The 27,532-nt window shown below is 44.5% G+C and overlaps 1 protein-coding gene across 10 annotated transcripts in view; it reads left to right on the top strand.

Annotated features, from left to right (window-relative positions):
• Window positions 1-27,532, top strand: part of LOC115090001 (coiled-coil domain-containing protein 9B-like) — a 249,141-nt gene that overhangs the window by 171,851 nt on the left and 49,758 nt on the right. For 9 of the 10 annotated variants that reach the window (XM_029598528.1, XM_029598525.1, XM_029598531.1 and 6 more), the window contains one exon: window positions 10,709-10,783. The exons of the other annotated variant lie outside the window; for it this stretch is intronic. In XM_029598528.1, coding sequence (XP_029454388.1) covers window positions 10,709-10,783 — 75 coding nt within the window. The remainder of the gene's footprint in view (window positions 1-10,708; window positions 10,784-27,532) is intronic. 10 annotated transcript variants of the gene reach the window in all.

Here is a 27,532-nt window from a genome sequence, read left to right as displayed (position 1 = left end):
GGTCAGCATTTTCAGTTCCTGGAGCTGCCATTCGGATTGCTGACGGCCCCACGCACCTTTACCAAGGTGATGGTCATGGTGGCGGTGACCCTCCGGAAGGAAGGGATAGTGGTCCATCCTTACCTCGACCATTGGCTGTTTCAAGCCAAGTTGGAAGAGGAAGGCGAGCGGACGGTTCTTCGTGTTCTCCAGTCCCTAGGCTGGGCAATCAGCGAAGCGAAAAGTCATCTGACCCCGTCACAGTGTATGGAGTATTTGGGAGCTCATTTCGACACCCTCCAGGGCAGGGTGTTTCTCACGAACGACAGGATGTACAAATTGCAGCAACAAATGCGTCTCTTGTTACAGCTTCCAATCCCCAGAGTGTGGGCTTACCTACAAGTTCTGGGGTTCATGGCTTCGACGTTGGAATTGGTGCCATGGGCCTTCGCTCACCTGAGACCGTTGCAGAGAGATCTACTGTCACGGTGGAACCCAGTGTCTGAGCAATACCAGTTGCCCCTGCCTTTGTCGCAGCAAATCAGGTCCAGCTTGCAATGGTGGCTGTCGGAGGACAACTTACAGAAGGGGATGCTCCTCGAAGTCCCGGATTGGGTGATCGTGACAATGGATGCGAGCCTTCAAGGCTGGGGAGCAGTGTGCCTCAGTCATGCGGCGCAGGGAACCTGGTCTTACCCGAACGGTCATGGTCTATCAATCGCCTAGAGACAAGGGCAGTCCGCAAAGGGTTGTTGGCATTCCAGTCCCTGGTGCAGGGGAGAATGGTTCGAGTCTTCTCGGACAACACCACCATGGTGGCATATCTCAGTCGCCAGGGAGGAACCAGGAGTCCGGCCGTGGCACAGGAAGCACACCACCTCTTCGCTTGGGCTGAGTTTCATCTGGAAGACATCGCAGCTTCTCATGTGGCAGGCGTGGACAACGTGCAGGCGGACTTCCTCAGTCGTCAACAGCTGGATCCCAGGGAGTGGGAACTATCCCGGGAGGGTTGGAATCACATTTGTGCCCGATGGGGAGTTCCCCAACTGGACCTCATGGCGACCTGTGTCAATGCCAAAACGGACTGGTTCTTCAGCCGAAAGAAGGAAATCGGGGCGGTAGGAGTAGACGCCCTAGTCTGCAAGTGGCCAACCGGAATCTGCCTGTATGCCTTTCCTCCATGGCCCCTGATCAGGCGCATTCTCCGTTGCATAGAGGACCATCCCGGTTCGGTAATTCTCGTGGCACCGGATTGGCTGTGGCAGCCGTGGCTTGTGGACCTGGTACGGTTGGTGACAGACGGTCCGCTATGCCTAGCTCTTCTGCCGAACCTCCTGTGACAAGGGCCCATTTTTAGGATCAGGTGGATCACTTCTCTCTCACAGCCTGGTGTTTGAGAGGCGGCGCTTACAGATGAAAGGTTATTCAGAACAGGTGATTTCTACCCTACTTCAGTCCAGGTGGCCCTCGATGTCTATGACATATGCTCGAGTGTGGAAGGTGTTTGAAGTCTGTTGTGACCAGCAGGGTGTAGTGCCGTTGTCGGTGACCATTCCTCAGGTCTTGGGGTTTTTGCAGCAGGGATTATCTAAAGTTTTGGCTTATAGTTCCTTGCATGTTCAGGTTTCAGCCCTGGAATGTCTCCTAGGGCGGGTAGGTGGCAGGCCTCTAGCCAGCCACTCGGACATTGTCCGTTTCCTGAAAGGGGTGAAGCACCTTCGTCCTCTTCGTAAGTTATGCCCAGTGTGGAATCTCAATCTGGTGTTGAAAGCGCTTAGTGATCCCCCTTTTGAGCCTCTGGGACACGCTTCCTTAAAGGACCTCACCTTGAAGACTGTGTTCTTGGTGGCCATCTGTTCCATGAGGTGTATTTCAGAATTGCAGGCTTTTTCCTGTAGGGATCCCTTCCTTCGCATCTCGGCTGATAGGGTATCCCTGCGCACGGTCCTTTCCTTTTTGCCAAAAGTGGTGTCTGCCTTTCATGTTAATCAGTCTGTGGAGTTACCCGGATTCCCTGATTGGGCTCGTGACCCCGCTATGGGAAGAGATCTTCATCTGTTAGATGTCCGCCGGGTTCTCCTTCGGTATTTGAAGGTCACTAACTCTTTTCGAAAATCGGATCACCTTTTTGTGCTCTTTGGAGGTCCGAAGAAGGGTGAAAAGGCATCCTTGGCTCGCTGGCTGAAGGAAACAAATTGCTTGGCCTCCATCGGGAAGGGTCACCCCATCCCAACTGGTTTGAAAGCTCACTCGATGAGAGCGCAAGCACCTTCTTGGGTGGCGTGTCAGTTGTTGTTGTTGTTGTAGAGCCGCAGTCTGGTCTTCCCTGCATACTTTCATAAGGCATTGTCGTCTGGATGTTAGAGATCCGGACCAAGCGCTTTTTGGGGAGAGCGTCTTGCGAGCGGGTCTTTCGGGTTCCCTCCCAGTGTAATGTGGCTTTGGTTACATTCCACTGATCTGGACTGATCTGGGTATGTACAGGAAAGGAAAATTGGTTCTTACTTGCTAATTTTCATTCCTGTAATACCACAGATCAGTCCAGGATCCCACCTGGGTGCTACTGCCAAAAGACTGACTTACCTAACGGTTAGCTGCTGTACATAGGGAATCTATCAGAATGATTCTATAATATTTTGGTTTTTGTTATGAACCATGGTTCAAACCTGATTTTCAGATATTGGGGTCGTTTGTTTCGGACCCTTGAGGGAGTTTTTTCCTGTTTGCCCTTGTTTCGGGAATTAGATGTGTTTTTTGTCAATTATACTTTGTTTGGGTATCGATTAAATACTGATGAGCTGCAGGTGGCACACTTGGGATACCAGTGCCTTGAAGCTTTGCTCTCTGACTCCATCTTCTGGTGGGAGTGCATAACTCACTGGTCTGGACTGATCTGTGGTTTTAGAGGAATGAAAATTAGCAGGTAAGAACCAATATTCCTTTGGCACATGTCACATGGCCTGATTTATGAGCCAGCACCATTCAGGTGGACGTGCATGAAAGATTGGCTGACTTGACCTTTGGGGACAACCTCTTTGAAGAAAAGCTCAGGGAAATAGTGTCCCAAATTAAAGAACAAAGTGTGGCGTTGCAATCCCTCTCAACTTAGGAGGATACCCAGTCTAGTGTCAGACGGTCATACGTTCCTTAAAAGAGGTTCTTTTTCCACAGGCGGCCATACCACCCTTACCAACAGTACTAGCTTCCTCCCCTTCCATAAACTAAACAGCAGCCTTGGGGCTGACTCCCCGGGGCTGCCCCAGGGAGCATCGCCAGCAGAAACAGCCACATCAACAGTAGCTGGCGAAACCAGTGCCCAGTTTATCTCCTTGCACCAAGCCCAAACTTTTTAAGTGGGAGGGAGGATCCATTCCCTTCTGTCAGCCTGGAAACTTATCACAGCGACCAATGGGTACTGAGTATCGTGGAGCATGGCTATCGCCTATGCTTTCTCACTCACCCACTGTCTTGGCATATAGCAATCCCTCCAGCCGACCCATCCCAAATGACACTCTTGGGCCTCGAGTTCCAACAGCTCTTGCAGCAAAATGTGATACAAAATAGTTCCCCTCACTCAAGTCAACCAGGAATTCTACTCGCAGTACTTTCTTATCCCAAAGAAGGTGGGGGAGGGGGGGCTACGACCAATCCTAGATCTGCACAACCTCAGTCGGCACATATGCAGGGAGAAGTTCTGTATGCTCTCCCTAGGAACCATTTTCCTTTTCATCCAAACCAATGACTGGATATGCTCGGTGGATCTGAAAAACACTTATGCTCACAACCGCATCCACCCATCCTACTGGCGCTTCCTTTGCATCAAGGTGGTCAGCCACCATTAGCAATACAAGATGCTTCTATTTGGCCTCTCGTCTGCCCCTAGAGTCTTCACAATGTGCCTGGTGGCAGTTGATGCCCACCTGAGATGTCAGAGGATCCAGGTTTTTCCATACCTGGATGATTGGTTAATAATTGCTGCATCACAGGAAGCTCTTTGCAGTCACACAGGTGGTCCTGGTCCGTGCTCAAAGAATACAGTTCATACGGGTGCTCATAGACTCCACTTAAATGAAAGCTTTTCTACCCCCTTTATCAGATATCCACTTCGTTACTGAATTCTTCATGTACTTTGGACTACCACTTGCACAAGCTGCCTGGATAATCTTGTGGCAGCTGTCCATGTAGTGCTGTTGACACGGTTACACATGCGCTGCCTGCAATAGGGCCTTCGGACATTATGAAACCAGCGTCTTCTACCCCTTCACACAAGGGTGACAGTCACTGCTGAAAATGGCACTGGAGATTCATTGGTGGCTTAATCCACACCATTATGAGACAGTGCCCCATTATGCCCAACACCTCATCAGATGCTCCTAAGTATGGACACCTCCAGTACGGGTTGGGGAGTTCATACGCAACCCTACAAATGCAAGGCCTCTGGTCAGATCTAGAGTCACCTGCAAATCAATCTGTTGGAGCTCCGAGCCATTCATCATGGCTTTCATGCATTCTGCCACATAGCTCCACAGGAAAAGCTATATGTGATGAGGGGTGAAAGACAGACTGATTATGCATGGACCAAGTGAAGGATCTTGGGGTGATAAGTGTCTGCTGATCTGAAGACAGCGAAGCAATGTGACAAGGTGAAGCTAAATCCGGAAGAATGCTGGGCTGCATAGAGAGAGGAATACCCAGTAAGAAAAAGGAGATGATAATGCCTTTGTACAGGTCTTTGGTGAGGCCTCACCTGGAGTACTATATTTAGTTCTGGAGCCCATTTCTCAAAAAAGATAGAACCATCAGGCTTTCCTGTAATCGACATACATTCCAGGAATGAACAACACAATCGCAGGCAGGCTAAGCAGAGTGTTCTGCTCTCACGAATGGTCGCTGGATCAACCTACAGTTGATCTTCTATTCAACCATTAAGGAACACTATGGATAGATCTCTGCAACCATAGCCAACAGAAAGCTGGATCGATTTTTCTTCATTGTGGTTCAGCCAATGGCAGAAGGCCCTAGATGCTTTTCTTCTTCCCTGACAAGCGGTCATTATGTATGCTTTTCTGCCACTCCCTCTCATCACCTGCACCATCCAGCAAATCATCTGGGACTGAATCAAATGATACTGATAGCTCCAGACAACCATGATATGTCTATCTAGTTCAATTATCTGTCAAAACACCTGTCATAAAGTCCTGCTCTATTAACTCAGGAAAAGGGCGGCCTACTTCACCACATGCTGCAATCGCTTCACCTCACAGCTTGGAAGTTGAGTGCTCAGTCCTGAGACGATGTTCCCTGCTTTGAACCAATTCAGGAAGTTCTCATCTCAGCGTGGAAGCCATCAACCTGCTGCAATTATGCTTTCAAATAGAATCGCTATTCCCAATGGTGGGCCTCGACTGTAGGGTGGTTGGAGCATGCAGGGCTCTGTCTGTTACAAGACACTGCCAGCTGCCCTCCCACCTTCCTTGCAATCGTAAGTCAGGTAAAAGACAATGTGGCTGCTCCTCAGAAATAGACTTTTATTTTTATGTATTTATTTATTTTAAAGTTTCTTATATACAGTTTATACATAATACAGTTTACAAAATAAAATTACATAATTAAAATGTGCAAACATAAAAAATGAGAATAAAAATAAAAACAGTAATAAAACAAATTAATTGAATTTGAAAGGTCGTAGGTCAACAAAACAGTGCAAAAGTAAACGCAACATAACATGAATATGGGAAATTGATGGTCTTAAAGAGTATTGTTAATCTGTGTAAGATTGAAAGCAATACAGCAAAGATATGTTTTTAATTTCTTCTTGAATTCTTTCAGGTTGGATATGGTTCTGAGAGTAGTAGGTAGAGAGTTCCACAGGAATTGAGAACGCTCGATTTCTGGTCTCGCAGTTTTTACTGTTGGAACTTCAAGAAGATTTTTATCTAGGGAACACAAGTGACGCCGGATTTGATAGAGACTGAGAGTTGTACTTAACCAAATAACTGATGGATTGTGAATCAGGTTGAATTTTAAAGTTAAGATTTTATAATGGATTCATTGTTTAATGGGTAGCCAATGGAGATTTAGCAGTACTGGGGATATATGATCTTTTAGTCTAGTCCCAGTTAGTAGTCGAGTGGCAGAATTTTGGATGAGTTGGAGAGGATGGAGTATTGATTCTGGGAGGCCATTGTATAGTGCAGGGGTCGGGAACCTTTTTGACTGAGAGAGCCATGAACGCCACATATTTTAAAATGTAATTCTGTGAGAGCCATACTAACTACAACCCCCTACTCTCCTGACGCCCCCAAGACCTGCCAAATTAATTTACTACAACCCCCCATCCTCCTAACCCCCCCCCCAAGACCTGCCAAAAGTCCCTGGTGATCCAGCTGGGGTCCAGGGCTCGCAGACAAATCTTTAATAAAAAAGTAAAAATCTAACAAAACCCCCCACCCTCCGGCGCCCCCCAAGACCTCCAAAATTAATTTACTACAACCCCCCACCCTCCTGACACCCTCCAAGACCTCCAAAATTAATTTACTACAACCCCCACCCTCCTGACCCCCCCAAGACCTGCCAAAAGTCCTGGTGGTCCAGCGGGGGTCCGGGAGCGCTCTCCTGGACTTGGGCTGTCGGCTGCCAGTAGTCAAAATGGCGCCGACGGCCCTTTGCCCTCACTATGTAAATTAATTTTGGAGGTCTTGGGGGGCGTCAGGAGGGTGGGGGATTTTGTTAGATTTTTACTTTTTTATTAAAGATTTGTCTGCGAGCCAGATGCAGCCATCAAAAGAGCCATATCTGGCTCCCGAGCCATAGGTTCCTGACCCCTGGTATAGTGAATTACAGTAATCTAATCCTGAAATAATGAGTGCCTGAAGGACAAGTCTGAAATCATTTTGGAATAATAAAGGCTTAAGTCTTTTTAAGAGGTTGAATTTGTAGAATGAAGTTTTTGCTAGGTTTGATATATTCTCTGTCATTGATAATTTTGAGTCTATGATAACACCTAAATTGCATGCTTGAGTAGCGATTGGAATGGAGGGTGACTTAAATGTGAAATGTGATGGAGGTGAACATGAAGAGTTTGGAATGGTAGATATATTAATTCTGTTTTGGCATTTTAAATTTTAATCTGTTGTGTGAAAGCCAGGTTTTTATTGTATTCAGGTAGATAGTGATTAAGGAAAAGGTATGTGCCCAGGAGGAAGTATATGGAGTAAGTAGTGGTATGTCATCGGCATAGATTTTAAAATCTATGCCTAGACCTGATAGTATATGACATAATGGAAGGAGGTAAATGTTAAAGAGCATGGCAGATAAAGCGGAGCCTTGCGGTACTCCAGTTGTGGTTGTGTACCAGTCCGAGTGATGGGAATTGAGATTTATTTGCTGAGAACGATTTGTTATGACTGAGGTGAACTAGTTAAGTACAGTGTCTTGAATTCCGATGAAGAAGAGAGAAGTAGTTCGTGGTTCAGAGTATCAAATGCTACAGTGAGATCTAGGAGAATATTGATGAAGTCAGTATTTGCATCGAAACCACGGATGATTGTGTCAAATGAATTAAGTAATAATGTTTCGGTACTGTGTCCCTTTCGAAATGCATGTTGATTTGTATGTAATGTTATTGTCGTTTATGTATTCAGTGAGTTGGAAAAATTCAGTTGATTCGATTATTTTAGCTAATGAGCGATTTGTAGGGTCATATGGATATGGTATGGTTTTTTTAGGTGTCTGAGTTATTGATGTTTTGTTTTTTTTTTAACAGATTTGGCAGGACATAGCATTTAGAAAATAATAATTCCTATCTTTAACTTCCTAGCTACTAAGCACCAGTTTTCCTTAAAGAAATTGTGTATCATGGCTGGTAACAAAACATGCCATAAAACGTAGCCTGCTTTGATATAAATAATTGTGGCTAACTTATTTACCCCTGATTCCAATGTTCAAGCGATTCCTCTGTTCACCTCTGAAGCAGGTTCCGGCTGGAGAGTGTGGGCAGGAGAGAGGCTTGCTTCCTGGACTGGCTGGCATAGCTGGCAGAGCTGGTTTTCACCCTTTGGGATAGCAGGGAGATCTGGCTGGCTTCGGACCCTCCTTTTACTTCCAGGGACACCTCGGCATAGGTTCTCGCTTTCAGGGTTTTTCCCCCGGTTTTGCATTCAGGATTTGGGACTCCTCTTCCTCTGGGAGTCTGTGCCTGGCCTCACTGCTCCCTTTTTGGCTTCCGGGTCGCTCTGCCAGGAAGTTCTTTTCTTCTTTTCTGTACTGGAACCGAACTTCTTTTCTTTCCAGAACTGGACTAGGCTCCTTCAGCCTCCTGGCCCCCCGTCTCATACTTCTCGGCTGATAAGTATGCATAAGCTCATGCATGCCCATGTGGTGGGTGGAGGGTCTCTTCCCGCATTGCAGATCTTTTCTCCATAACTTCTGGGCGGGGGCAGGTCACACCCCCCCCCCCCCCCAGTTTCTTTGGGGGGAAAACTGTCACGTAGTCATACCAAGCTGTGTCAGCATTGTCTTAGGCTGCTCTTTTTTTGAATGTCTCTTACATCTGCTTAGGATCTTAAGTTGTATTGTCTTTTCTGTATGGTTTCTTTATTTGCAAAGGAACAGCACATAGGAACATCTGATAAGGCCTTTAATACTGCTTGGAACAAGGCCTTTAGTTTCCACCGATGCAAGGTAGTTTAAAGTTCACCTGGGTAAAAGTCCTTCTCCTGCTATAGCAGAGTCTGGGCCTGTCATAATTTATCTTGTACATGGCTATTATAATTCATAACTGGTGCATCATGGTAAACAGGAGATATCGCCCTACACGACATCTCAATTATTTATCACAGTCAGGTCTGGCGACATCCTCTGTCAGGGTTCACCTGAGTGCTATAGCAGCATTTCATGTGCCAGAAGATGGTAATCCTGTCTCCCTATATCCGCTGATCTTGAAATTCATAAAGGAACTTTCCATCTTCGCCCGCCAATCACAAAGCCCTCAGTGCCTTGGGACATTAATATAGTGCTTCCATCTTTTATGAAGCAAACTTTTGTGCTGCTCGACTTGGCTTCCCTCAAACACCTGACCTGGAAAGTGCTCTTTTTGATTGCAGTAACTTCTTCATGCCAAGCGAATGAACTTCAGGCTGTAGTTCCCTTCCCACCTTATTTACAAGTTCTTTCACGAGAAAGTAGTCTTGAGAACACACCCTAAGTTCCTATCGAAAGTGGTCTCTGCTTTTCACTTGAACCAGTCTATCATATTACCCATCTTCTATCCAAAACTGCATGGCCATGAGGGCGAAAAACGTTTTGCACATGCTTGATTGTAGATGAACCTTGGCAATAAACACCATACACAAACCTACCGAAAGACTCAACTGTTCGTCTCCTATGACCCTGTCAGACAAGGCATTGCAGTATCCAAGTAAACTCTGTCAAATTTGATAACCTGCTGCATCCAGCACTGCTACACTGCAGCTGCACTTGAACTCATGGGACCAGTCAGAGTTGCTTCTATAGAGTGCACTTGAAGGGAGTTCCCATTGGGGACATCTGCAAAGCTGTCACCTGGTCATCGGTGCATATCTTCATTTCCCACTACTGTCTGGACGCTTTTTGGCTTCCAAAGACAGTGCGGGTGGGGTTCACTGTTCTACGCACTCTGAGACTAAGTAGTCTGCTCTCCACGGTGGCATCAGAGTTGAAAAAAAAAGGTTTTTTTTAAAGAGCTATTGCCAAGTTAAGCTTGCTGCAACCCTTAGCTATAGGACTCCCCACAGATCATGGTTAATTCAGCCCTGCTTATTGATGGGAAGAAGCACGTTTGCTTACCGTAAATGGTATTTTCTGTAGATAGCAGAATAAATTAGCCATCAGATGCCTGCCCTCCTCCCTGGATAGCAGACTCTGTCTATTGTTCCTGTAGCTTTGAAATGGGTGAGGAGCTGAGATTTCAAGGCCCATGTGGGAACTCCCTTGCATGCCCAAAAGAGCTAAAAGCTCTAACAGCTTGGAGAAACAGTTCTGTCCAGTGTCGCCAGGGGGCGTCACCCACAGAGACAATGGCTAATTCATCCTGCTACCTACGGAAAACACCATTTACGTTAAGCAAACTTGCTTTTGTTTAGGAGCAATTTTCAGTGGGATTTCCCTGTGAAAATAAAACCTGCAGACCCCAAGGATACTTTCAAAATTGACCTCCACACTATAAGGTTTTGTACATTGTAGCTAGAAGGATGAGTTTTCCTATTGCAGCTTTATCTGTATCTTAACTTGAATGCATTTCAAAATATTTTATAGTCTAATATAAGAGTATGTAGAGCACATTAAAAAAAACAACTATTGAATTACCTCAGGCTTGAAATACAAATTGCAATATTAAGTCAGGGTTCCCATGGTTGGTATAAACTGCTCACTCAGCTCTTAGAAGCACTCTTTTCTTCACAGTCACATTTAGGATAAACCCAAGATGTAAAAAGAAAAAAAATCCACGACATAGCATATAAGGTAATTTAAATATGATTTCAGTTAGGTGATTTTTATACTTTCTGGAGCATAATGGAATAGGTTTCTATCTTTTTTTTTTTTTTTTTAACAGATTCAGGTTCAATTAAATACATCTTGACCCAACACATCCTCAGTAATTAAGTAACAATATTCTTATTTTTAAAACATTAGCTACATTTTTTGTAGTGGAATGCAAAACTATTGAGAAGTTAACGTCTGTTTTTATTAGTTGGAAGCAAGAATGAACGAAGAAAAGAAGAAAAGTGTAACTGCCAAGCATTCTGAGCAGGAGCAAAGTAAAAAGGTGAGAAAGTGACTTATGCTGTAAAATCAGTGGAGTTATTAAAAGTGTGACTTAGTGAATATTTACAGTCTTTTTTTTTCAAACCTTGTGTCTATGGTAAGCCAATTCCCAGATCACTTTGTTTTTCTAGGAGGGATTTTAATATTACATCAGATCCAATTATAGATGCTAAACCACCTAAATTGGTTAAAAAGTCTCTTTATCTAATGGGGGTGCAATTTCTTGTGAAAGAACTTCAGCTGTTAGATATGATGGATAATTCATCCAGGTAAACTAGATTTTACTTTTTATTCTGAGCCACATAATAGCTGTTCTCGAATCAATTATTATTTGTACTTCAATCATTATTTCATATTATCAGGCAACTATAGGTAGCATAACTCCCTCGGATCATGGTCTGTTCTTTGTCTGGTTTCCATCTGGTATATCTCAATCTAAAGCTTTTAAATAGAAACATAGAATCGACGGCAGAAGAAGACCAAACGGCCCATCCAGTCTGCCCAGCAAGCTTCACACTTTTTTTTTTCATACTTATCTGTTTCTCTTGGCTCTTAGTAACCTTTTGGTTCTATTACCCCTCCACCCCCACCATTAATGCAGAGAGCAGTGCTGGAGCTGCATCTAAGTGAAATATCTAGCTCAATTAGCTAGGGGCAGCAACCGCCGCAACAAGCAAGCCACACCCATGCTCATTTGTTTACTCAGACTATGTAATTCAATCCTTGTTGGTTGTCTGTATATAGATCCACTTTTCATCATCCCCCCCGCCGTTGAAGCAGAGAGTTATGCTGGATATGCTTGAAGACTTTCTCCCCCGCCGTTGAAGCAGAGAGCTATGCTGGATATGCTTGAAGACTTCCTCCCCTGCCGTTGAAGCAGAGAGCTATGCTGGATATGCTTGAAGGCTTCCACCCCTGCCGTTGAAGCAGAGAGCTATGCTGGATATGCTTGAAGACTTCCTCCCCTGCCGTTGAAGCAGAGAGCTATGCTGGATATGCTTGAAGTGTCCGACATTCTCCCCTGCCATTGAAGCAGAGAGCTTTGCTGGATATGCTTGAAGTGTCCGACATACTTCCCTGCCGTTGGCATATTAGCACTACTTTATATTTTGATGAAACATATAAGGGTATCTTGAGGATGTGACATCACTGTGCAGAGTGGCCACCTAGATGAAGAGCTTTCGTGGGGCCCATATATCATCCTCGAACCCTAGACTGTATCAGTTCCTTCTGATGTGTTCTGTCCTCCTAAGGTATTTGCATTAATTGGGCTTGGCTCAAAGAGAAGAAAAACTTAATTTAAAGCAGTTTGCTTTTTTTTTGGCAGAGATCATGCTACTGTGGCTCCTTCCAGGATGGTGACTAGAGATGAACTGGGGTTGTCTGAAGAGCACAGCATGGCAGTAGGGAAGAGCGTGAGTCAAGTCCTAGAGAGAGAACCTTGTGAGCTGAGCTTAAGTCCTGGTTTCAAGAGTTTCAGAAGAATATAATGGCTGTCAAAGAATAGATCCTGGAAATAGTAGCTGATCTTTGAGGCTCTGAGTTGAGGAGGAGGTTGGAGAATACAGAGTTGAAGTTAGAGGAGCACAGGGACTAGATAGCATATTTGCATAAGTCTGGCAAGAACTCTCTCAGGCCAGCACTTATCTGTCAGAGAAATTGGAAGATCTGGAGAATAGGTTGTGGAGGACAATAAATGATTCAGAGGAATCACTGAATCTCCAGAATATGCTGACTGCAACCAGATGGTGAGGATGATTGAAAAAGCAATCCTGACTGCTGGAAAATCTAATAAGGATATTTAAATCATAATGAATCAAGCCCACCATTTTCTCTAGGCTCTCCTAAGAAGAATGTTCCTAGAGACATTGTTTCATGCTTTCATGAACTTTCTGTGAAGGAAGCAGTGATGGTTCGAGTTAGAAGTCTGGGAACACTCAATTGGGAGTAACATACTATTGAAGTTTATAGTGCTCTATTTCCTATTATGCTGTGTAAGGGAAGGGAGCTCAGAAAGATCATTGCTACCTTACACAAGGAGAATATTCATTATCTGTGGCTTTTTTGTCTTTTGGAATAATGTTTATAATAAGTGGAATTAATTCTAAAATCAAGACTGTTGAAGAGGAAGTTAATTCTCTGAGAGAAGCTAGTATTGCTTTTAATACTCCTACTGGTCAGGACACTTTTGGGACCTGAAAAAAGACTGCTAAATGGCAGAGAGTCACCAAAGGAGGGGTTGCCTCCACTGCAACTCAGTTGGCTTTACATTACGTGCAGGAGATGCTACTTGACTTTGTGTGTTCCTGGTGGATGACTTTGCAGTGGGGGGCATTTGTTCTCATTTTTCTCACTAGCTTTTGTTGAGGGGTTTTGTTGTGGCACCATACCTCTAGTAGTATATGATCTGCATTGTGGTGGATTTGCAGGCCAGTGGAGAGATTGCTTTGAGGGGAGACTTTGGGGGTGGATCTGTGGAGCTGAGAATGATAAAGGCCTTAATTCCCCAATGAAGCGGTGTTTATTTTTTAAAGAGGCTTGTAGTTTGGGTGTGTCTATTTTTCAGTTGCAAGAGACACACTTAAAAATGAGGTATGAAAGGATAATGGTTTATAAAGTGTTCTCGTTATTTGTTTCTTCCACTATTAAGAGTAAATATGCTGATGTGGGATTGCTCATATTTAAAGATTTGATTGTTGATGTTCAGGCCATTAAAAAAAAAAACCTGAGGAGAGATAGAATATATCTTGGTCAAATTGAAGATTGAGACGACTGAGGGGATTGAGACGGCTGAGGGGAGATATGATAGATGTCGTTAAGATCATGAGAGGTCTTGAACAAGTAGATGTGACTCTGTTATTTACACTTTCGAATAATAGAAGGACTAGGGGGCATTCCATAAAGTTAGCAAGCAGCACATTTAAGACTAATTGGAGAAAATTCTTTTTCACTCAACGCACAATTAAGCTCTGGAATTTGTTGCCAGAGGACGTGGTTAGTGCAGTTAGTATAGCTGGGTTCAAAAAAGGTTTGGATAAGTTCTTGGAAGAGAAGTCCATTAACGGCTATTAATCAAGTTTACTTAGGAAATAGCCACTGCTATTAATTACATCAGTAGCATAGGATCTTCTTAGTGTTTGGATAATTGCCAGGTTCTTGTGGCCTGGTTTGGCCTCTATTGGAAACAGGATGCTAGGCTTGATGGACCCTTGGTCTGACCCAGCATGGCAATTTCTTATGTTCTTATGATTCAATGCTACTACTAAGGGCTTTTATTGAGTTACTGGGAGAGGTTTTAAGGTTTTATGTGGAGGATCAGGTGATCATGAGAGGAGATTTTAATATCACTTTTGTCCCTAATTTGGATAACTGTTCGGGGGGGGGGGGGTTTGCTTTGAGATGGCATACATTGAAACTTAAATGTCTGTTGATACGCTTTGACCTGGTTGATATCTGGAGAATCATACATCCCACTATTAGAGATTATTCCTTTTTTCGAAGGCCCACAATTCCTACTTAATAGATTTTCTGATATCTAGGCCAATATTGGCTAGATATAAAGGATCTTGGATTGGGAATATAACTTGATCAGATCATGCCCCAATTTGGATAGACCTGTGTCTTAAATCATATGACCCAGGGAAGATGGTTCTGGAGGTTAAATGATAGTTGAATGATAATACATTTTGTCAATAACTGGAAGGTTATATACTAGAATATTTACAATTTAATGATATTGATGGTATATCGCCTCCTTAAAATGGTTATCTGGGGAAATTTGATTGCCATGGCTGCAAAAAAGATAAAAAATGAATTAGTACAGATCTTTTGAATTCAATTCAGTCTCAGGAATTCCAGCATAAAAGATCTCTAGATGTTATAATGTTAAATGTAATAGGTTGTTGTATTTGTAAACCGGAGTGAAGGCTGCTAGCTATACCTCGGTATAAAAAAAACGCTTAAATAAATAAATAAATAAATGTGGAAGTTCTTCAGAAATTGGAACTAAATAGAATTAAGTTGTGTAAACTCTATATTGATGAGATCTCACATTGGCTTGATTTGAGACAGTAGAATTACTTTGAATTTCGAAACAAAACAAGTCTGTTGTTGGCTATGAAGATAAAACATAAGGTTTCTCAAATCATATTAACAAAATCAAGGGAAAATCTATTTCCTTTGTTAAAATCTAGGACAGATTTGCCCAATTTTATGAGGAGATATAAAGTAGTTTAGATTTGCCATTTCGGATACTACTATTGAGGATTACCTAGTTGGTGTGGAATTACCGATGGATCCTTCTGAGGTGAGGAAGGGGTTGAATAAGGCCAACTGTAGTGGAGGTCTTAGATGTTGTTTCCATCTTGAAAGTGAGTAAGTCGCCTGGTTTGGATGGGTTCACTGTTAAGTCTTATAGGACCTTCAGAGAGAGATTAGCAGCTCCCCTTGCTCATATGTTTAATACATTGTTGAAAAGTGGGGGGCTTCCCCCATCTATGAATCTGGTGATATTATGCTTCCTAAAGAGGGAAGATGCTATTCTTTGTGGTTCCTATAGACCTGTAATACTGTTAAATATAGATGTAATAATCTGTTGGCTAAAATATTAGCTACAAAGCTGAGTGGTGTAGCATCACTTTTGGTGCTCGTGGCTCAGTCGAGTTTTATACTAGGGGTGCAAGCTGCAGATATGAGGCATTTATTAAATTTAATCTGCAGTGTCTAATTCACTGGGGACTTGGCTTTCCTGCTCTCTATTAATTTGGAGAAAGCTTTTAATAGGGTGCATTGGCCTTATATGTTTGTTTTAGAGAAATTTGATTTGGGCGCCAACCTTATCTCACGGGTATGTCAGATATATACACATCCTTCTGCTTGTTTCAAAGTAATTTGATTTTTGTGGGAGCTTTCTCGGGGAAAGGCCTATCCTGGAAGCAGATCTTAATTTCCACTCCTGGACTAGGAAGGGGGCAGAAAGATCACTTCCTTCCCAATAGATGGTATAAGTATAATCAAAACAGGACTTTTGTGATGGTGTTTGCAAACTCCTCTAAGCTGGATGAAAAAGGCAGGCAGATTCCTTTTGCACTCCTGAGAGGGGATTTCTGCCTCCTAGAAAATACAGATCTGAACAGTCCCTGAAATTATCACAAAACTAGTAGAACAGACAAAATCCTTCTCTGAATCCTCCTTCCCTCCAGCCTTTATTAGAAAGCACTGGCAGGGCTGTGTCTCTCCTTCATTATGCTAGGTAGGCCTAACTCAAAGAGCACACACTCTTCCTCCCTCATAGAAATAAAAATCACACTGCCCTCACTACTCCTAGGCTTACCCTCCTGTACCAGAAAAGAAATCTATTACCTAGGCAAACCTCAAATGGAGGTACTTTAAGGAATGATATGTTCCTCCTAGCTGTTAACTAAGATAGGGACCTAGGGCCATCTGGTGGAGACCAAAATGTCTCAACATTTGGACTCTCTTAAAAGTTCAGAGGGGTACCAAGGCAAGGTTGTCTGTTGTCTCCACTATTGTTTGCACTGGTCATGGAGCCATTTGAAGAAAGAATAAGGAGGTCTTCACTTAAGAGATGTGTAAGGGTGGGTGTTATAGAGTACAAAATCTCACTCTTCATGAATAATCCGATGTTCATTTTATTTGAACTGGAGGCAATTTTGCCGAATTTAGTGTAGGTTTTCGATGAGTTTGGGAAGGTCTCTGGGTTTGAAGTCAATATGGACAAGACAGAGATCTTAAATATAATAATCCTGAACAGGAAGTTTATATCTGAAAGGGCTTTTTCCTTTTAATTGGGCAAGAGATCATTTGAAAATATATAGGGGTTAAGACAGGTGTTTATCTTAATAATCTTTATTGTCTTAATTATACTCCACTTCTGGCAGTCTGTACTTTTTAATTGGATAGGTGGAATTGGTTTCCCCTTTCTTGGTTGGAGAGAATAGCGGCTCTGAAAATGACTTGGCTTCCTAATAATTTTGTTTTCAGACACTACCAATCATAGTTCCCAATGTATTAAAATCCAGTAGTGGAAGGTTTACAACTTTATTTGGAGACGCAGGCCCCCAGGGTGGGAGATCTGTGCTATATAAATCTAAATTGGAGGTGGACGGGGAGTCCCCAATATCAAAAGCGTTTTGTGGCTTTTCCATTAAGGGACCTAATGGATTGATACCTCCCCTCTGCACCTAAACAGCTGGTGTCTAATGAACAATCTTTTTTGGGTCCGATCCTATTACAATCCTTAGTATAGCTCCCAAAGAGAGGGCATGTGCTAATTTCCCCTCATAATCTCTTTATGGCCCTAACTATATAGATATAAGATACAGGTAAAAAGAACTATTTTTATCTTTCAGTTTTGTACACTATAGACTTTTTGCCGGATTTGAATTCTATTAGATTCCAGACTTGGGATGGTTTAGGAATTAAGTCCTTCGGTCATTTGTTTGAGAATAATAAAATTGCTCTCTTGACATCTTAATGGATAAATTTGGTGTGGATAAGTGTGATGAATTCTACTTCCTACAGTTACAGTACCTTTTGGATATGGTGGTGATTAAAAATGATCTGACTAAGGGAAAATCCCTTTTTGAAAGTATATGTGTTATATTGGGCAAAGCTAAGAGATGTATCTCAAAAATGTATAATATACTTAAAATCAGATTATCTGCTAAGCCTAAGTATGTTCTGGCATGGAAGATAGGTTTGAGAGAGACATTGGATGAGGACTAGTGGAATTTGTGATAAAGGCTATAAATTATTATATCGTTGGTACTTGACTTTGGAGAAACTGCATAAGTTGTATTCTGTTTCAAGTTTGTTGGTGGAATTGTGGGGAAGTGGTGACATTTTACATTTTTTGTGGAATTGTCTTGAGATGCAGAGGTATTGGGACCTTCTTTTGGAGTTAATCTATGACATCACCAAAGTTAGGTTGTTAAAAAAAAAAAAAAAAAAAAAGTTTCTATTAGGTTTGCGTACTATGAACTTTCTTACCAAAGTAATGTAGCTTATTTCTCAAGTTATTATTGTGGCTAGATTGGAAATTGCTCAGTGTTGGAAGAATACTTCCCTGCAGTTAAATACAACAGGATAGAGACATTCACTGCTATTTGGAAACCTTTTCAGGTTTGGTCGAAAAAAAAATATCCAAATAAATTGGAACTTATCCAGATAAGAAAGAATGTATGCGACAGTTGCAAAAGAAGTCTGCCTATTTGGCTAGTGGACCGTATCATGTACTGTTATGTGATAGCTGGCTTGCAGATTACAGACTCTGAAGGCTCTTCAGGTGAGAGCCATGGCGACTTCAGTGGCTCATCTAAGGATCACTTATAATGAAGATATTTGTAAAGCTGCTCCTTGATTGTCAATTCCCACCTTCATGTTCCACTACACTCTCAAGCAACAATGTCTAGAAGGAACAATATCTTTGGCAGGCAGTTTTGTGCAGCCTGTTCACTTAGTAGTCCATGCTCCACTGGTGGGTCGATTGCTTTTTCTAATTGTTCCACACTGTAATTCTTGGTTTGTGACTCCCTACATCTAATGGCTAATTTTTGCCTGCTTGCTGGTGGAGAAAACAAGTTTGCTTACCTGTAAACAGGTTTTCTGTGGACAACAGGGTGAATTATCCATACCTGATACCCACCCGACTCCCTAAAGTGTAAGATCTGGAAGATACTGAGGGGCTCACGAGACAGCATGTGCAGTAACTCTTTCATATGCTCAGTACTGAGCTCTCAGAACTGGGTGTGTCACCACCATAAGGTGACATCCCCTGACAAATAATGGCTAATTCATTCTGCTGACTGTGGAGAACCCTGTTTACTACTGTTTAGTACTGCAGGCTACTACTACTTATCACTTCTTTAGTGCTATTCAAAGTACATAGCACTGTACAGAAACCCATGAGACAGCCCCTTCTCATTAGAGCTTAGAATATAGTCAAGACAAACATACAGTGTAAACAGACTTTGGGAATTTTGAATTAAGAAAATGGTTAAGAATTAATAAGGCTATAAGAGGGATAATCGTAAGTTAAAATTTAAATGTAGCCTCAAAAAGGTGGGTTTTAGGATTGTATTTAAATTAAGGTAGGAGAGGGATCATGAAGCACCAACTTGCAAAATCTATTCCAAGCATACGGTGCAGCCAGGTGGAAATCACGGATTTGGGAATTTGTAGTAGCAGAAAAGAGCTTAGATAGGAACAATTTGCCTGATGAGTGGCATGCACAAGGAGGGGTATAGGGAGAGGAATGTTATTGATTTGATTGTAATCTTAGCAGTCCCTGTGCTCTCTGGCGTGGTGTAATGATTTCTTGATCTGTGTTCATTATGAATAACTGCATAATAAGAAACTGCATTATAAGAAAACTTACAAAAAATGTTATATCCTGCTTAAATGTATTACACCATTTCATTCATTATGTTTAGAGTTTTGGGGTGGGAGATGGTTAGCACTAGACAACAGACTTCATAATAGCAGATAAATTACACACACACTTTAACTTTCTGATTACTTGGTGGAGTTGTTTTAGACTTATTACACAGGATAACATCAGCCTACACTATAGTAGGTGGTAATCTACTATGGATTCCCATATAGGAGGGGCAAAAGCCCCAGGCCCTCCACTCATCACCAATGAGGATTTTATAGGTGGGGGGGGTGTGTCTGGGGGAGGGCACTAGCCCAGCAGGGTCATTTTGAGATTGGTGAACCATATCTGGGGTTGTCCTTAATGAGAAGGAGGTTGTGAGGGGGGGTGGTGAGGGCAGCTCATGAGTGTGTTAACAAAAGAGAAAGGAGTTGTCTTAGGCTCGAGGGCATATTTGATTTAATGGGGAGGGGACTAGGCATGATTGCATGGTTACATTTTCTTTGTAAAACTTTTTTGGTGGGGAGTTGCCTTGAAAGGCAGGGGGGTCTAGCAAGACTCTGGTGACTTTTTGAAGAATTTTGGAGGAGGGGTGGTTCATTTTGACCTCCATAGCCCTTTAAATTGTTGGTGACCTCATGCATTGGGGGCCTCCATCACATGTATAGGAGGTGTCATCCACTTTCATTTGTATTGTTGATTTTTCCCAGGATAAAACAACGCAGTGATAACATCACAATATTTTGTCAGGTAGGGGAAAGAATCACAGGACTGCCCCCCCCCCCCCCCCCCCCGCAATATTTATTTTATTTTTATTTATTTAAAAGTTTTTATATACTCCACGGCCCTTCCCCGAAAAAATCTCAGCTTAGCAAATCTAGGCCTTATTCAGGTAAGTTAGCTGGATAATGCCGATATCCAGCATTATTGCCATAATTGAGCACTGTCAAATATTGGTACCACGTTGTGGAATGCTCTAGAAGATGATTTAAAAATTGTGCATATCAAGCTTTTTAGAGAACAATTACAGGCATTCTTATTCAGAAAGGCCTTTAAGTTTAGTATGTGTTTGTTGAGGTTTAAGTTGTTTGTTTTTATGTTTTATGTTACTTGGTTCTATGTGTCTTATACATTGATTTTTTTTTTTGTTTGTTTAAACAATTTTTATTAGTTTTGTTCTTACATCAAGGAAACACAATAGTGGTAGGGTGTAGTTCTGACCCAACAGCAAAAGAACATAACCAAACCATAAGTTCTAATAAACCCAACAGCTTTGTATATCATCCCTTCTCACAGGACAAGCAGGATGGTTGTCCTCACAAATGGGTGACATCGAGGATGGAGCCCAACCACGGAAAACTTCTGTCAAAGTTTCAGGAACTTTGACTGGCCCCTACTGGGCATGCCCAGCACGGCACTAACCCTGCAGCCAGCAGGGGTCTCCCTTCAGTCTTCTTTTTTCCATGCAGCAGTAGCCACGCGGTCAAAGAGCTCTAAACCACGTTCCTGACAGGAATTCTTCAATTAGAAATTTCTGAAGAAAATTTGCCCCTCAGGGGTCTCCCTTCTTCGAATTTTTTCATCCGCGGAACTTCGGTAAGTTTTTGCCGTCGTTTGGTCGACTACCGTCGAGTTTGGCTCTTGAGGCCCGTTGGCAGTCGACAGTCCCGTGGCTAAATTTTTGGCCTATGGCCATGGCGTCTGGGTTCCGTCGATGTCCGGACTGTACCCGAACTATGTCAATCACAGACCCACATAGAGTCTGTGTTTTGTGCTTAGGAAGCGAGCATGATGTCCTGACTTGCACCAAATGTGCCCTAATGACACCAAAAGGTCGCAAAGCCAGATGGAAAAGATGGGACTCCTCTTCCATGCTCGGACCCCAACGCCATCGATTGCATCGACGTCATCGGAACCGGCACCGTCGAAGTCTCATCACCATCGACAGCCCTCCGGTGACCGTCCGCCATCGACAACTTCACGGCCATCGACTCCTGTCCCTTCCCCTGATCATCGAGGGGATCGGAAGGAGAAACATCGCCATCGACGTCATAAGTCTCGGCCCGTCGAGGAATCGATGTCATCGACCTCCGTACCGTCCGAGCCTCCGCCAAAGAAGTCTCGACCAGAAGTGGCACCGTCCACTACTGTCTCGCAGACACCGAGGCAACCCTCACCCCTCCGGGGTTTGGGAGCCGCGATTCCACCGGTGACGGTGGTCCCTCCGGCTCAGCCTCAGCCTCCCTCTCCCGTCGAGCCGGGTCTTGTTACCCCAGGTCTCCGGGCAGAACTGGACCGGCTGGTCCAGGAGGCCATCGACAAGGTGATACTACGGTTCCAGACTCCTCCGCCACCGACTCCGGCACCGAGAGTGGAACCGGTCACCGATCCGATTCCAGCAGCACTGGCACCGCTGCTTGCCCGGATGGAAGCGCTCATGAATGCCCTTCCACCGGCAATACCCAGATCACAGACAGCTTTCTCATCAGGTGGAGAAACACCGTATCGAATTCCCCCTTCGGGGATAGTTCCATCGGTGCCTTGTCGTCCCTCGCCACCGATACATTCCTCGGGGGCGATACGTACATCAGCTCCACCGAGGATTCCGATGCCGACACCAATTCCCTCGATGCCGACACCGGTTCCTTCGATACCGGCATCGATACCGATACCGGCATCGATTCCACCGAGGACATTCTCGATGCCCCAGGTGATTCCTTCGAGTTTCTCGGAGCCTAAACCGGGGCCTTCAGGTATTCAGCCCGCTCATGGTCCTAAGGGTCAGCAACCTGATCCCTACGACACTTGGGGTGATGATACCTCGACTGACACCGATGATTTGCCTTCACCACCCTCTCCTCCGGAGAGTAGAAAGCGTTCTCCCCCTGAGGACCTCTTTTTCATAAACTTTGTGAAGGACATGTCAGAGTTGGTCCCTTTCCAGCTTCAATCTGAACAAGATGACAGGCACCAGATGATGGAATTGCTCCAATTCCTGGATGCCCCTAAGGTCATCACCTCTATTCCAATTCATCAGGTTTTTCTAGACCTTCTCAAAAAGAATTGGGAATCTCCTGGATCTGTTGCTCCGGTAAATAAAAAAGCTGACTCTACCTACCTGGTGCAGTCAGCACCTGGCTTTCAGAAACCACAATTGGACCATCATTCTGTTGTGGTAGAATCAGCTCAAAAGAAAGCTAAACGAGTAAAGCCACATTCTTCCATACCTCCTACTAAGGAAAACAAATTCCTAGATAGTATAGGTAGGAAGGTATACCAGGGAGCCATGCTGATTTCTAGAATAGCTTCTTATCAGCTGTATATGACTCAATATAATAGAGTCAACCTTAAACAAATGCAGGAGTTCTCAGATGCCTTACCAGAACAGTTCCAGCCACAGCTTCAATCCCTACTAAATAAAGGATTTGAAGCTGGGAAGCATGAAATAAGAACAGCTTATGACATATTTGATGCTTCCACTAGACTTTCTGCTACGGCTATCTCTGCTAGACGCTGGGCTTGGCTCAAGTCATCTGACCTTCGCCCGGAGGTTCAGGACAGGCTCTCTGACTTGCCTTGTCTAGGGGATAACTTATTTGGTGAGCAAATTCAACAAATTGTTGCTGAACTAAAGGATCATCATGAGACACTTAAACAGCTCTCATCCATTCCTCCTGACTTGCCTTCTAAACAGCCGTTTAGAAAAGACTCCAAAAAGTCTTTCTTCCGGCCACGGAAGTACTATCCCCCACTAACCAAGGCTAGGCCTGCGAGGTCTTTCCATAAAACTCAACCTCGCCAGTCTCGTAAACAAAAGCCCGCACCAGCTCCACAACCTGGCCCTGCGGCGGGTTTTTGACTCTCATTTAGAGAGCACTTGCCAAACCCCTCTTCCAGCCATACCAGTAGGAGGTCGGCTGTGCCACTTTCTAGAAAAGTGGCGTCATATCACCACAGATCAGTGGGTAATAGCGATAATTACACAGGGTTACCATCTCAACTTCATGACTCTACCTCCCGACTCCCCACCCCTGCAGGCGTGGAGACTTACCGATCACTCTGTTCTTTTAGAGCAGGAAGTTTCTCTTCTCCTACAGTCAAACGCTATAGAACCCGTTCCTCCCTTACAAACAGGACTAGGGTTCTACTCCAGGTGCTTCCTGATCCCAAAAAAGTCAGGGGGACTTCGTCCCATCTTGGACCTACGGGCCCTCAACAAGTACCTTTACAAGGAGAAGTTCAAGATGGTAACCCTGGGCTCGCTTCTCCCTCTGCTGCAAAGAGGGGATTGGCTCTGCTCTCTAGACCTCAAAGACGCATATACCCACATTGCGATCACGCAATCTCATCGCAAATATCTGCGTTTTCTAGTAGGCCGCAATCACTACCAATATCGAGTGCTACCTTTCGGCCTGGCATCCGCACCACGAGTTTTTACCAAATGCCTCGTGGTAGTGGCAGCCTTTCTGAGGAAGGCAGGTGTCCACGTCTACCCCTACCTGGACGATTGGTTAATCAGGGCCACAACCCAGCAGATAGCTCGGTCCTCCCTGACCCTAACAATTCAAACTCTGCTTTCTCTAGGATTTCTTGTCAATTACAACAAATCCTACTTAGTCCCATCACAGACCTTATCCTTCATTGGGGCGGACTTGGACACCTTACAAGTAAAAGCCTTCCTTCCTCATCCATGGGTTCAAACCCTTGTGTCCCTAGCTCGCCAGCTGCAGTCTCAACCCACAGCTACAGCTCGCCAATTCCTCATTCTACTAGGACACATGGCCTCCTCAGTTTATGTGACTCCCATGACCCATGACTCCCATAAACTGAGGAGGCCATGAGAATCACGCAATGGACTCTGAGACTGCAATGGACACAAGCTGTTCAGCCTCTGTCCTCCATTGTTCGCGTCACCGATGCACTCAGTCTGTCTCTTGCCTGGTGGACAAATCAATCCAACCTCCTACAGGGCTTCCCTTTTCTTCCACCAGATCCCCAAGTAATCCTCACCACCGACGCTTCCAACATCGGTTGGGGAGCCCATGTAAACAATTTACAAACTCAAGGGTTCTGGTCACCAGAGGAAGCCAAACACCAGATAAATTTCCTGGAACTGAGAGCAATCCGATATGCTCTCGGGACCTTTCAAGATTGCCTATCAAACCACACAATCTTAATTCAGACGGACAACCAGGTGGCCATGTGGTACATAAACAAGCAGGGAGGCACAGGCTCCTTCCTTCTGTGTCAGGAAGCTGCGCAGATTTGGGCATAAGCCCTCTCCCACTCTATGTACCTCAGGGCCACCTACCTGCCGGGAGTAGACAATGTATTGGCAGACCAGCTGAGCCGTGTCTTCCAACCACACAAGTGGTCACTCGACACCTTGGTAGCGCCCTCTCTGTTTCACAAATGGGGTTATCCCCACATCGACCTCTTTGCGTCCCCTCAGAACCACAAAGTGGGCAATTACTGCTCTCTCATTCGGAGCCAGCACTCTCGGCCGAGGGATGCATTCTCCCTCACGTGGACAACCGGTCTGCTCTATGCATTCCCTCCACTTCCTCTTCTATCAAAGACTCTCGTGAAGCTGCGTCAGGACAGGGGAACTATGATCCTGATAGCACCGCACTGACCACGCCAAGTGTGGTTTCCCATACTCCAGGATCTCTCCATCCGCAGGCACATTCCTCTGGGAAAGGACCTGCATCTGATCACTCAAAACGACAGATGCCTCCTCCATCCCAACCTCCAAGCCTTGTCCCTGACGGCATGGATGTTGAAAGGTTAGTCCTTCAACCATTTAACCTTTCGGATTCAATTTCTCGTGTCCTGATCGCTTCACGAAAGCCTTCCACAAGGAAATCTTATTCCTACAAATGGAAAAGGTATACATCATGGTGCACTTCTCAGTCCCTTGATCCCCTTTCCTGTCCAATTTCTAAATTCTTGGACTATCTCTGGCATCTATCAGAAATCAGGTCTAAAGACCTCTTCCATTAGAATGCATGTCAGTGCGGTAGCCGCCTTCCATAAAGGTATCGGGGGTGTCCCTATTTCAGTACAACCCCTTGTTACACGTTTTCTTAAAGGATTGCTCCATTTGAAGCCACCTTTATGTCCTCCGGCCCCATCTTGGGACCTGAACCTGGTTCTTGGTCGCCTTATGAAACCACCTTTCGAACCTCTTTACTCCTGTGACTTAAAATATCTCACATGGAAAGTGTTATTCCTTTTGGCTATCACTTCAGCTCGCAGGGTTAGTGAATTACAGGCCCTAGTTACCTATCCGCCTTACACTAAACTCCTGCAGGACCGGGCGGTACTCCGCACTCACCCTAAATGTTTACCTAAGGTAGTTTCGGAGTTTCATATTAATCAATCCATCATACTACCTATCTTCTTTCCCAGGCCCCACTCCAACTCCGGGGAACAGACTCTGCATACCCTTGACTGTAAACGGGCTCTAGCTTTATATCTAGACCGTACAGTTGCCCACAGGAAGAGCACTCAATTATTCGTCTCTTTCCATCCTAACAAGTTAGGGCAACCTGTGGGTAAGCAGCCTCTTTCCTCCTGGTTGGCGGATTGCATCTCCTTGTGCTATCAGCAAGCTGGCATTCCATTTCAAGACCATGTTAAAGAACACTCTGTGAGGGCCATGGCGACTTCAGTAGCACACCTTTGATCGGTGCCGCTTCCTGACATCTGCAAGGCTGCAACCTGGAGTTCCCTCCATACATTTGCAGCCCACTACTGTTTGGACAAAGCTGGAAGACAGGATTCCATCTTCGGCCAATCTGTCTTGCGTAACCTTTTTCCAACATAAGGTACCAACACCCTTCCACCTTCCCGGTAGGGTGCGGATGCCCTCTACCAAATTCCACCCCAGTTGTTGTGCCTGTTGCACGCCGTTGGGTACATTTGGTGCATGTTAGGACATCCTCAGCTCGGTACTCACCCATTTGTGAGGACAACCATCCTGCTTGTCCTGTGAGAAAGCAAATGTTGCTTACCTGATGTAACAGGTGTTCTCACAGGACAGCAGGATGTTAGTCCTCACGAAACCTGCCCACCACCCCACGGTGTTGGGTTCGTTTTTATTTTATTTTTCGGCACTGCCTGTAGCTTTGAAACAAGACCGAAGGGAGACCCCTGCTGGCTGCAGGGTTAGTGCCATGCTGGGCATGCCCAGTAGGGGCCAGTCAAAGTTCCTGAAACTTTGACAGAAGTTTTCCGTGGTTGGGCTCCATCCTCGATGTCACCCATTTGTGAGGACTAACATCCTGCTGTCCTGTGAGAACACCTGTTACATCAGGTAAGCAACATTTGCTTTCCCCCTACAACTCCTCAAGTCCCCACATCCCACCTTTCCGAACCCTCCCCCCATCAAGTCCTGAAGTGAGATGAATCCAAAGCAATAGGAAGCAAGTAGAATGTCTTTTACATGTCTGGTCCGACCAGAAATCAGTCGTTCACAACCAGGCTGCGTGCACGAGGTGGTAGGTGTTGTAGATAGGAATTCCAGACCAGAAGGAAATGTCGTCTTTGATGCGGGGATTCTCGAGACGCCATATTTTCCATGTTCATCAGAGCGTGAAAATGATTTCTCCATGTCCAAAAAGATGGTGAACTTGCAGATCACCATATGGATAAGATCACCTTCTTCCCCACTAAACCTGCCTTTTGTAAAAGTATGCATGAACCAGGATCTCGAACCCTAATAGGCAAAATGCAGCCAAACAGCCACAAAGGGGATTCAGGAAAAGCCACATCTAGTAGTTCTGCTAGAAAATCCTCCACTCGACGCTAAAAGTGTCGGACCAGGGGACAAGACCAGAAAACATGTGATAAGGTGCCTACAATGGTTGGACAGCGGAGGCAAGCAGCAGACGACCTTAGAGTCAATTGACAGGCCACCTGAGGGGACACATAGGCACGGCTTAAAAATTTGAATTCCAACTTCCTTTAATACATATTGTTTGAGATCCTGGTGGCACGCCGAAAACATCGCTGCAGTATAGTATGAGTCACCATAAAGTCCCCATCCTGATTCCATCGGGTGGCCAGAAGAGTGCAAATATCAGGTCTTATCATATGACGGAGGTGTTTATAGTAATTGGGTAATGAAGGAACCCCAGAACGTTCAAAGTGAAACACTTGGTCTAATGCTAAAAATATCGCAGGGTGTCTAGAGTCTGCAGGTAGTGTGGTGATACAATGTTGAATTTGTAAATATGGGAAAGCATGAGGGACTCCCAAATCATAAACCCGGGTGAATTCTGCCCAGTCTAGCACCTGTCCTTCTCGAGAAAGCAGATGCCTCAAATAATGAATACCCCTGGACATCCACTC

This window comes from Rhinatrema bivittatum, chromosome 4 (genome assembly GCF_901001135.1).
Source record: "Rhinatrema bivittatum chromosome 4, aRhiBiv1.1, whole genome shotgun sequence".
NCBI classification, from domain to species: domain Eukaryota; kingdom Metazoa; phylum Chordata; class Amphibia; order Gymnophiona; family Rhinatrematidae; genus Rhinatrema; species Rhinatrema bivittatum.
Note: the sequence above shows the minus strand (reverse complement) of the source record. Positions and strands in the feature narration are given on the sequence as shown.